The 12,758-nt window shown below is 43.4% G+C and overlaps 1 protein-coding gene across 1 annotated transcript in view; it reads right to left on the bottom strand.

Annotated features, from left to right (window-relative positions):
* LOC120915819 (carcinoembryonic antigen-related cell adhesion molecule 1-like) overlaps positions 1–12,467 on the bottom strand; it is a 113,750-nt gene extending 101,283 nt beyond the window's left edge. Inside the window, exon 1 of the mRNA XM_040326618.1 lies at positions 12,250–12,467. Within this exon, the coding sequence (XP_040182552.1) occupies positions 12,250–12,304 (55 nt within the window). The 5' untranslated portion in view covers positions 12,305–12,467. The remainder of the gene's footprint in view (positions 1–12,249) is intronic.
* Positions 12,468–12,758: the final 291 nt, after the last annotated feature.

Here is a 12,758-nt window from a genome sequence, read left to right as displayed (position 1 = left end):
TTTTTTGTTTATAGCGCAAAAAATAAAAACCGCAGAGGTGATCAAATACCACCAAAATAAAGCTCTATTTGTAGGGAAAAAAGGACGTCAATTTTGTTTGGGAGCCACGTCGCACGACCGCGCAAATGTCAGTTAAAGCGACACAGTGCCGGAAGCTGAAATTTTGCCTGGGCACGAAGGGGGTTTATGTGCCCAGTAAGCAAGTGGTTAATGAATGATAAGTCAGCTTCAAACAAATCACAGCAAACATCAGTGTTTAGTTGGCTCTGCAGTGCTAGGCGGTCACAGCGGACCTGAGGTGTGTGCTCAGTTGGTATAGGCTCACCACACTCCAGATTCCCAGCTCCCAGTAACGGCAAGTTGTCTAAACAGCAGCGGTGTCTCTAGTCAGTGAAGCTAGTAAAACTGTAGCCACGTTCCCGACATGTTTCGCAGTAAATGCTTAGTCATGGGATTGGCTACTGAACTCCCACCCACTCCCTTTATAGATTCCCACTGCCTAACACATAATTGGTCATCCCGCGCATGCGCGCACGTCATGTCCCCATGATCAGAAAGCACAACAATCTACGGACCTTAGGAGAGGAAAGCTGCTTGAAGTGCACACACTTCATCACATCAGCCCCACATCCATCAAGGTGCCAACATAATCTGCATATAAATAACACGGTAAAAGCAGTAGGTAACTAAAATTTATCAATTAAAATTATTTTGAGCGAGAACCCTAAATTAAAATAATATTACTAGTTGCAGACGGCATGATTAATATCAATCCCAGAAATACATGGTCACTCAATTGAGCACATATAAATAATATTAAAATGAGAAAGCATTATATAAGGGCATGTTAACCAATACCAGGAGTAAAATTAGAATAAACAAATGAGACCATAACACACCACTATGATCCCCTGACTAATATAAACCAATTGTTAAATACAATAATGATTTATATAAAACTAAGGATAAAATAATGAGTGAAAGTAACATTGACGTTAAATTGACTCTCAATAATTAACTCTCAAGTAGTGTGCATTATAAAATGCCGATCAAATTACACTGGTACAATGTTGTCAATAAAATATATTGCAACAAATTCCCCATGATCCATCTAGAGAGGGCTTCCTAATCTGCCCATTGACTCTATTACAATATGTGTATCATAATCCTATTACGACATATCTCACATATGTAAATAAAGAAACCCTAAATTAAGAAACAAGGTCCTATCAGTATTATGAAGAATACAGAAAAAATTATGGATGAACAGTACTATCCCAGCTCTCCAATCAGTATCTATCATTTAATAATTATTAATGAAGCAGTTAAGGTCTACTTCTATGTTTAACCCCCTGGGCGATAAACATTTCATCAAAAATATCCAACGGGTTTCCCTCTGAGAGAGGTCCCTTACCCTGTTATTACCTCTCCAAGACGGGTGGATAGTATCTATACCACAAAACTGTAAAACTGTCAGATCTTGATTATGTTTTTGTCTGAAATGAAGTGACACGCTATGATAGCGGAAACCTTTCTTAATGTTAGCCAGGTGTTCAGCAATACGCACTCTTAACAATCTTTTTGTTCTTCCTACATATAATAACCCACAAGGGCACCACATGAGATAAACAACATGGGAGGAGTTACAGGTGATAAACTCCTTGATGTCAAATGATTTCCCATCCCTGTTGCAGACTGTAGTTTTGCCCCTATTGCTAGTTTTAACTGTTCTACAGCATATACATTTCCTGCAACTAAAGAAACCTTTTAAATCAAATTGTTGCCGAGCCGGAGGATCCAACATTTTCTTAACTATTTGGTCTCCAAAGTTAGGGGCTCGTCTGTAAATGAACTTAGGGTGATTAGGAATAATGTTCCCCAAGTGTCTATCCCTGCATAATATATGCCAGTGTCTTTTTATAGATATCCACTATGTCTTTGTACTGACAATGGAAATTGGATATAAATCCCATTTGATGTTGATTATTAGGGCCCTGGACTTCAGATTTCTTCTTAAGGCATAATTCTCTTGGGATTTTTGCTACCTCCTGAATGATATTATTCAGAGATTCCTCAGTGTACCCCTTCTGCACAAATGTGTCCCTTAGCAGCTCTGCTTGTTGGTGATAATCCAAAATGTTAGTGCAGTTTCTTCGGACTCGTAAAAATTTGTCCCCTTGGTATATTTTTAATCCAAGATGGGTGATGGCCACTTCTGATAGACAAGTAGCTATTTCGGTCCGTCGGTTTGAAATACACTTTGGTGGTCAACTTATTTAATCATACCGCCAGGGTGGCCACTGCTATCACTTAATCCTAAAATGTTAATATGGTGCTGATTAAGAATAATTAAAAATGATGTCATACCTCCCAACTTTTTGAGATGGGAATGAGGGACACCTAGCAGCAAAAGTATGCAGGCATAAGACATACCCCTGGCCACACCCCCTTATGGAGAATTGTACAAAAAAACAAGATTGGTTAAACCCACAAGTGCTTTTTTACCACTACTATTACTTTATATTGGCTTTTGAAATTTACAAATGCAGCAATTTAGAAATTCGAATGAAAGGTTTAGCACTGGAAATCACTTTTGGTCTTTTGGATAGATAAAAAGTGCATTTTATAGACATCTATATAGATCAGACCAAAATGAGGGACAAATGAGGAGGAATGAGGGACATTGCTACTGCATAGCAAATAAAGTTTAACAATGTTAAGGTAATGCACTTGGGGGGTAAAAATATAAGCGCAAGTTACTCTTTAGGGGGAAAACCCCCTAGGGGCTTCCAGGATGGAGAAGACTTGAGGAGTTCTAGTAGAAGACAGACTGAGAAGTAGCATGTAATGTCATGCAGCAGCTACCAAAGCCAGCAGAATATTAGCATGCATTAAAAAAGGAATTTACTCCAAAGATAAAGTGATTATTCTGCCACTTTATAAAACTCTGGTTCGGCCGCGTCTGGAGTATTCCATCCAGTTCTGGTCACCAATCCCCAGAAAAGATGTGCTGGAACTGGAGAGAGTTCAGAGAAGGGCAACTAAATTAATATGGGGACTGGAGGACCTCAATTATGAGGAACAGCTAAAAGCACTACATTTATTATCCATAAAGAAGAGACGCGAGAGGAGATTTGATAGCGATATACAAATATCTCAATGGTGATCCCAGTGTAAGTATGAAACTTTTAAGTCCCAGGGAATGTAAGAGGACACGGAGTCACATGATGAGACTGTAATGGAAGCTGTTTAACCTCAAGCTATGTAGGGGGTTTTTCACTGTCAGGGCAGTAAGGATGTAGAATGCTCTTCCACAATCGGTGGTGTTGACAGGAAGTATGGTTAGTTTTAAAAGACTCTTGGACGTGCATCTTAGCGAAAACAATATGAGGGGATATGGGGAAAAAACAAATTTGTTCTACACTCACACCTACACAGGTTGAACTACATGGACTATTGTTATTTAACCTTACCAACTATATGTAAGTATCTAGTATACATTTAAATTTTTTTGGGGAGGGGCGTGCTTTTTTTTCTTGTTTTCCTTTGTAGGGTTCCCTTATAATGTTTAGATTTGACTCCAGAAACTTTAGTAATGCTTGTTCAGCCCACCTTAAACCAAACCCTGGTACGTTTAGCTCATCGCTACTGTCAAATAGGGATGAACTTCGTGTTCGAATCAAACTCATGTTCGACTCGAAAATCGTATGTTCGACCGTTTGTCGAATTGCGAACGTTATGGGCCGTTCGTGCCAAATTAGAGTGGCGTGTCACGGTTCATAATTCACTGCGGCATCGCAGTGCATTGCTGGCTAATGATTGGCCAAGCATCCATCATGACCCGCATGCTTGGCCAATCACAGCACCACCTGTACAGAGAGCCGTAATTGGCCAAAGCCAGGGTGGCTTTTTGGCCAATGCAGTTCGTTGGCAAGCGTACTGCAACGGGAGGGCCCATGGAACCCAGAAGCTCTTAGAAAGCATGAGTCAGAAAATAATGGACATTCAGAATATATCTTGGACTACCTGAGATGGGACTATTATGTAATTATTATCCACAATATATTCCAGGATATCTGTAAAGAACGAATTACTGTTTGTTGATTCTGAACTCAACAGGTTAATTGAAAGATGTTAATGTCATCACCTCCAGCTGCCTGTGTAATGTAAATTGAATCCAGACTAACTTCTAAGTATCTTTCATTGTGGATTGTGCTAATTGACCCTGTATTGTGTGAAGGAGTCCTGTGATAACTGATAATGTGTATTGTAAGTTAACAGACAGCCTAAAGGTCAGGTGTCTGAGTCATCAGCTGTAGTTAATTAGCTCATGTAAATTAGGTCAGGCCATGGAGTCAGGATGTCTGCTAAAAGATGTATTGAGGATGATGTGTATTGGGGGGGGGTTCGTTAGGTACCATTGTGTGATGTTGTGGATGGATCCGGGCCATATCTCCTGAGGTATCCTAAATTGTATATAAGAGCCTGTATTTCTCTTTAAAGGCATTCCCTGTTTTGAACTTCATACAGAGCTGTTTCTTGTAATATTCCTATGGGTCGCGTTCACCTGACTGTGGAGTGTCGGTAGCTGCCTTGTGTTCGGGAATGGAATATCCTAAACGGCCTTAAGCCCTTTCCCATTTGGGGTGCCGTTACAATTGGTGGCAGCAGTGGGATGCTGTTGGGGAAACGGCTTATGCAGATCATCTCTCAGACTCTCCGGATTCAACTCTTTTTCTGATGCTCGGCAGAGGCCAGTGGAAATCTGCCCTGTAGCCAGCTCTTCTGTTGGGGCACCGGATGCAATACTCTGGACTTGCTGCTGATCACCATTTCCCAGCCTTCCAGCGCCTGTCTCAACTCCCCTTTCTGAGACCTTAATGCTATTAGCTTGTCTCGCTGCCTGGGGGACCTCCGGTGCATTTCGGCATTCTAGCACTCGCAGTGCCCTCTGTATCATCGCCGCTTCTTGCATTGCGGTTAGGATGGGAAAACATAGGGGCACCCCTGGCCCCATTTGCTCCTCATCTTTGTGATTGTCCGCTATTTCTCCTGGACAGTCCCAGGCAACGGGAGCCATGCCAGGCTGCTGATCACCATCAAACAGCCGCTTGTATGCAATCTCAAGCTCCCATTCCTGCTCAACCAGGAACTCCAATTCCTCCAGGTCACACACCTCTTCGGGGAGGTCCAGCACCTCATCTCGGAAGTCCAGGATGTTTTCCAGCCGCCACTCCTCATCGCTCCCAAAGTCTGGGTCTCCGTACAATTTTTTACGGAGCAGCCCCATGCCGCCGTAGCCAACGCCTTCTGTCGGGCTGCCATCTGCTGTACCTGGCCAAAGTTGAGCCGTGAACCACCGGAGGGCTCTGTAGCTGGTGTCCAGCTTCCTCTCCTCCCGGACCAATCTTCCGAGCTCCGCCTTCCACTCATCTTGCGGTCGTTCCCTTAGGAAAACCTCTCGCACACAGTACTGAGTCACATGTACCTCAAAGACCCACACCAAAGAACAAAGCGGACCTCTCCTTGCTCCTAATCAGCTGGGATCTCCAACCCCACTATACCTTCAGTCCTTTCTGAAGCCTGCACTGATAGAACAGAAGGTGTAGAATTAGGTGTGTCACAGCCAAGTACTTGCGGGCAATCTACTTTCGGTACACCAATGTCAGATTGTACTAGGCAAATTTCCCTACCTCAGCTGCTGCAGCGCCAAAAGAAGTTTGCTCCCATCCATCCACATGCCCAGCGGTTGAATGCTAGCTTAGCTAAATTGCTAGCACTTAAACTGCTTATTTTTCAGTTGGTAGAGTCTGCCCCCTTCCATGAGTTTGTGGAATGTGCGGTACCTCAGTGGCAGGTTCCCAAACGCCTTTTTCTCACGGAAGGCGATTCCGGCTTTCTACCGGCATGTGGAAGGCCATGTCCATGCCACGCTGGACAGGGCGGTCAGCGGTAAGGTGAATATTACCCTGACTCATGGTCCAGCGGGCATGGACAGGGACATTACCTATATTTCACGGCACATTGGGTGACTCTGCTGGCAGCTGGGAAGGATGCAGGACAAGGTACAGTAGTGTTGGAGGTTTCGCCACCACGCCTCCAAAATGCTACTACTGGTGATTGTGACACACCTCTCTTCTCCACCCCCTCCTCTTCTTCTTCCTCCATGGCCTCTTCCTGTGCTGATTTGTCCTCGGAACCAGCGGTACTCCGTAGGTGTTCATAGAGCTACGCAGGTACAAAGGCAAAAAAATGCCATGTAGTGCTTAAGCTGGTGTGCTTGGGGGACAGAAGCCACACGGGGACAGAGGTTCTATCAGCTCTGCAGGGGCAGGCACAGAGGTGGGTGACGCCACGTCAGCTTAAGTCAGGAATGGTGGTTTGCAACAATGGCACCAACCTCCTCTCCACCCTCCGACAGGGACAACTGACCCATGTGCCCTGTTTTGCTCACGTCCTTAACTTGGTGCAGCGGTTCTTGGGCAGGTACCCGGGCTTACAGGATGTCCTGAAGCAGGCCAGGAAACTCTGTGTGCATTGCCGACGGTCATATAATGCCAGTGCTCAGCTGGCTGACCTCCAAAAAGGAATACAACCTGCCCAAAAACCGCCTAATCTGTGACATGCCCACCAGGTGGAACTCTACATTGGCCATCCTGCAGTGGCTGCACACGCAGCAGAGGGCCTTTAATGAGTATCTGTGCCAATATGGCACCAGGACAGGGTCAGGGGAGCTTGTATTTTTTTCCCCACGCCAGGGATGCATGCACTGTCCTGTCACCATTTGAGGAGGCCACGAGGATGGTGAGCAGTGACAGTGCATGCATCAGTGACACTGTCCCTCTTATCCACCTGTTGGAGCACACGCTGCATGGAATAATGGACAGGGCACTTGAGGCAAAACAGAGGGAGGAAGAGGAGGACTTCCTTACCTCTCAAGGCCCCCTTTATCCAGACAGTGTTCCTGCTTGCCAGCCTATCACACAGGAAGAGGATGAGGAGAAAGATTGTGTCAGCATGGAGGTGGAGCCTAGCACTCAGCATCAGCAGCATTCTTTAGGGGATCAATTACAGTCCCAAGAAACCCATTGACTTGTACATGGCTGGGAGGAGGTGGCTGCGGATCATGTCGTCCTGAGTGACCCAGAGGACCGAATGCCTCAGCAAATTTACGCTGCATGGCCTTCCTGATCCTGCAAAGCCTGTGGAAGAATCCTCGTATTCGTGCTATCAAGAAGAGGGATCATTACTGGCTGGTAACCCTCCCTGATCCACGTTACATGAGTAAGGTTGCGGACCTTATCTTGCCGGCACAGAGGGAGCAGAAGATGAAACATCTTCGGGAGGCCTTGCAAAAAGGTCTGTGCAATGCATTCCCAGAGACTGGGAGGTTACAAAATCCTGGTCCTGAACAACGTGTTGCTGATTCTTTGGTCAGTCAAAGAAGGAGCGGTGGAGAAGGTGGCCGTCTGACTGATGCGTTTTTTAGTCCGCAGTCCCAAGGTATGACCAGTTCCAGCAACCATCGTCCGCGTCTGTTTTACATGTTGCGGGAATACCTAGGGGTAAGATCAGACTTGGACACCTTTCCCACCGAAAATCCTCTGGGTTACTGGGTCTTGAGGATGGATCACTAGCCAGAGCTTGCACAGTATGCAATTGAGCTACTGGCCTTTCCTGCATCCAGCGTTCTTTCGGAACGCACATTCAGTGCTGCTGGAGGCTTTGTAACCGATCACAGGGTGCGTCTCTCCACCGACTCGGTCGATCGACTGACCTTCATAAAAATGAATCGGGCTTGGATCACCACCAGCTACCAAGCACCTGATGCTGATGTAACCAAATAATTTTTTTGGTTTGAAATGTCAGATCCCTTCAAGACTGCCTATGCTCATAGTCACTCAGCATGGCAGGATTGTCGCTCAGCATGGCAGGATTGTCACTCAGCATGGCAGGATAGTCACTCAACATGGCAGGATAGTCACTCAGCATGACAGGATAGTTACTCAGCATGACAGGATAGTCACTCAGCATGGCAGGATAGTCACTCAGCATGGCAGGATAGTCACTCAACATGGCAGGATAGTCACTCAGCATGACAGGATAGTTACTCAGCATGACAGGATAGTCACTCAGCATGGCAGGATAGTCACTCAGCATGGCAGGATAGTCACTCAGCATGGCAGGATAGTCACTCAGCATGGCAGGATAGTCACTCAACATGGCAGGATAGTCACTCAGCATGACAGGATAGTCACTCAGCATGGCAGGATTGTCGCTCAGCATGGCAGGATTGTCACTCAGCATGGCAGGATTGTCACTCAACATGGCAGGATAGTTACTCAGCATGACAGGATAGTCACTCAGCATGGCAGGATAGTCACTCAGCATGGCAGGATAGTCACTCAGCATGGCAGGATAGTCACTCAGCATGGCAGGATAGTCACTCAGCATGGCAGAATAGTCACTCAGCATGAGTGACTATCCTGTCATGCTGAGTGACTATCCTGTCATGCTGAGTGACTATCCTTTTCCTCCTCAATGATCATGCTGATGGCTTGTAAGAACATTTTTGGTTCTGGGCACTGCCACCAGTGGCTAAGACCCACCAAGACTAACTTTGAGGGCTTACAGTGTTGTGGCAACACCAACACCCAAGGGCCAAATTTCTGCAGAGTGTATACGGCAGGCCCCTACTTTCAAACATCCAACTTACAAACGACTCATACTTGCAAACAAAAGGAGACAACAGGAAGTGAGAGGAAATCTACCCCTAGGAAGGGAAATTATCTTCTGTAAGAGGTGTCTCCTGTCCACTGATGCTTTATCACCAATCCTTGTTTCACTAAAAAAAATTTTTTTCAAAAAAACATTTGTCATTGGGACAGAAAGTGAGGTGCAATCTTCTGAACAGATGCACAGACAGCAAAACAAATGTTACAGGGGTGATAACCCTTCTCTGTTTTCCAAAAAAGCTTCAAAATAGATCTTTACACTTTAAAAAATGTACCAGTTCAAAATCACAAACAGATTCTACTTAACAACAAGCCTACAGTCCCTGTCTTGTATGCACTGCCTGTATACTGCTCTTCAGAGTATATAGAGCCTTTTACACAGGAAAACGCCTTTCCTTTTCCCCTTAATATCCATACAAGACCCAAATGGGCTGGTAATGACCTGGGGGGGGGGGACCCATGCTATTTTTCTCAATTATTTTTATCCATATTGCAGGGACCAGACATCACATTAAAGCCGCAAGCAGTTTTAAATTACTTTTTTCCTACATGTCATTTTGTGCAGGGACATTTCTAAACACGGGAAACATGTGCCACTTCACAGGCATACTATAGACACCCAGCAGGTATGATATTTAAAGGAATATTTCACTAGTGTTGAGCAGAATACGCCATATTCGATTTCGCGATATATCTCGAATATATAGTCGAATATTCGAGATATATTCGCTAAATTCGAATATTCGTGATATTTTATCGAAATGAAATGATTGCGAATTTTCGCTATTGCGAATGCGAAAATAATTGCAAATTTTCGAAAACTGCGGTAGGAGCACTCTGATTGGCTCAGAATATTCTTGATATTTTTTCGAAATTTCGCAAAATGCGAATGCGATATTTACTGCGCAATTTCGACAAATGCTGTAGGAGCACTCTGATTGGCTCAGAATATTCGTGATATTTTACAATACAAAATAATTGCGAATATTCGGCAAATGCGGAAGGAGCACTCTGATTGGCTCAGAATATTCTTGATATTTTACAATACAAAATAATTGCGAATATTCGGCAAATGCGGAAGGAGCACTCTGATTGGCTCAGAATATTCTTTGATATTTTACAATAGAAAATAAAAAGTGTTTTGCATTGGTGGTGATTCTTTACTCTATCCATCTGTCACAGCCGTTTGTCAATCAAACACCTTGAAGATTGAACACGTTCATGCTGTATGCTTTGGACTTTTTTTCACTTCACATATCAAAGACATTTTTATGAAAGATTAATTTTCTATTATTGGGACTATATTTCTTTATATATTTGTTTCACTGTGTATTTCACAAGTTATTTGTGCTTGCTTATTTTATAATTTGCCCACATGTCTTGTCACTAGACATATTTTTTATTCTTGTAGAGCGACTCCATTTTCTGTCTTGTATTAATTTATGTTGTATAACATTTTTGAGTTGCTGCTGTATTCTCCCCTTTTTTAAGGTATGCGCAATTTTTTCCTTCTTACAAAAAAAAATAATATCAAACATACAAATATTCATAACAGAAACATACACAAAGCCCCCCCCTTTTGCATGAGAGACAATCAGAGTTCTCCTACCACAGTTATCGAAAATTCGCAATCATTTTCGCATTCGCATTAGTGAAAATTCACAATTTTTTTTTTTTCAATTCGGCAACATAAAAGGATCGCCTCAGCTTAGCTACTCGGCCCAGGGTCTCTAATCATACCAGCAATGCTTTTAGACGTCGATAGGATGTGATCTGTTTTAAAAATAAAATTGAAAAAATGCGAATATTCGGAATTGCGAATATTCACCGCGAAATTCGAAATATATATCGCGAATACTCGAATATGCCATATTCAAGCCGAATATTCGCAATACGAATATTCGTGAGCAACACTATATTTCACAAAGGTGTATTTTTTCCCAAAAAACTGCGCTTGTGAGACCGCTGCGCAAATACGGTGTGACATAAAGTATTGCAATGACTGCCATTTTATTCTCTAGGGTGTCTGAAAAAAATATATATAATGTTTGGGGTTCTAAGTGTAGCGGGGTGCCACTTTGATATGGTTAAAAGACTGCCGTTTGCAGATAAAAAAGGCACTCAGCTCCCTCCGGTGGCCAATTGTGTTATAGCCACCTCCTGTTTGTATTACCCTGGTACAGCAACGCAGTTTGGGAATTGAAGTACAGGGAGATAAAGACTCCACTGCCCTGGTCAATTAACAGACTACAATGTCCAGAGTGCAACTGTGTAATCCCAACATGCTTTGCGCCCCGCACAGCCTGCAGGGGGAAGGAATTTAAGGAAGAGGACGTCCTTGCCTCGCTCTCTCTGGACCGCCTCTCCAAGCAAGTAGGAGGCCTGTGTGAGGCTTGTCTCCTGGAGTATAGGCATGAGAAGCTTGGGGCCTTTGGCATTTGGTTATATTAGGTTGCACAGTGTTGCTGTTAGCGAGAGCTGGGTGAGGCCTGGTGAAGAAGTGCTTCAGTATTAGACATATCTCACTGAAGGAACCCCTTTATCGTGTGCTTACACAGGTCTATCTCAAGTACTATAATAAAACCTGTATTTATTTATTTATTTATCATAACCATTGACTCTAAGGCCTTGTACACACGATAGGTTAACCAGAGGACAGCGGTCTGATGGACCGTTTTAATCGGTCAAAAACGATCGTGTGTGGGCCCCATAGGTTATTTAACCATAGGTTAAAAAAAAGCCAACTTGCTTTAAATTTAACCTATGGATTTCAAACAGATGGGTCAAAACAGATCGTTAGTAGGCACGACCATCGGTTCAAAATCCACGCATGCTCAGAATAAAGTCGACGCATGCTTGGAAGCATTGAACTTCATTTTTTTTCAGCACGTCGTTGTGTTTTACTTCACTGCGTTCTGACACGATCGTTTTTTTAACTGATGGTGTGTAGGCACGACTGATCATCAGTCATCAGTCAGCTTCATCGGTTAACCTATGACAACTGCCCTTCAGACCGCTCTCAGCGGATGGATTGATCGTCTGTACGCGCCCTAACTGTTTTACTTTGTTATTTACTTTAATTGCTTGTAAAGTTCTCTTGGTTAAGTTTAAACCTGTGTGCTTTCTATCCATTATCCTAGACTCATCCTAGACTCATCCTAGACTCATCCTAGACTCATTACAACACAAAGGTAACAGTTTATTTATAAATTCTACAGTCAGTGGGATCCACAATCCTTAATAATACCAGTTGTGCCAAGGGAGGGTTCGCGCCAGTTTAAGGGGTTGATAGCCAGAGTAAGATACCAAAACAAACCAGCAGCTCCTTTGGGGGTAGTTCTACATAAGTAATTTTTTAGCAAAAAAAAAATGATTTTAACTTGTAAACAGCAAATCTCAACACTATAGTGCCACTATAGTACATTTATCTGGTGGAATTATTAAAAGTAGGTGGTGTGAGTAACACGGGACTAAAAACTCTGGATCAATATATTAAATGTCAGAGTGAACTTACCTGAGGTTAGCAGCAGGAGAACACTATGGACCATCAAACCCATTCCTGCTGACATCGTACTCCTGCTTCTTTAACTGGAAATGGTTGCTTAACACGTTTCCTGTATAGTCAATTTCCTCCAAGTTGTTCTCCTTGTTGGAGCCTTTGTGTTGTGCTTTCTAGTCCTTCATAATGAAGCCGCACAGTCACTCACTGCTAGAGGGAAGTGTGATAAATATTAATTTTTAACAACGTCCCTTGGAACATTGTAGAGTGTTGTCATAACCAGCTTCCTTGTATGCTCTGCCAATAGTTATAATTACATGAAGAAGTTATCAGGTAGCAGCATTGTAGTAATATTTTCTGAGGTTAAATTAGTACATGTGTACTGCATTGGCAATATACGGTTACCTCATGCAGACAGAAGTATCCCATCTTTTCTTATTATTTGTTACATTGTGCCACAAGTGTACTCAGGGACAAGACAATCCTGCATTTAAATCTATCAGTGCAGCACACACAAGGTATAT

The sequence above is a fragment of the Rana temporaria genome, chromosome 10 (genome assembly GCF_905171775.1).
Source record: "Rana temporaria chromosome 10, aRanTem1.1, whole genome shotgun sequence".
In the NCBI taxonomy this organism is placed as follows: domain Eukaryota; kingdom Metazoa; phylum Chordata; class Amphibia; order Anura; family Ranidae; genus Rana; species Rana temporaria.
The sequence above is the reverse complement of the archived record's forward strand: the minus strand, read 5'-3'. Positions and strand labels throughout refer to the sequence as shown.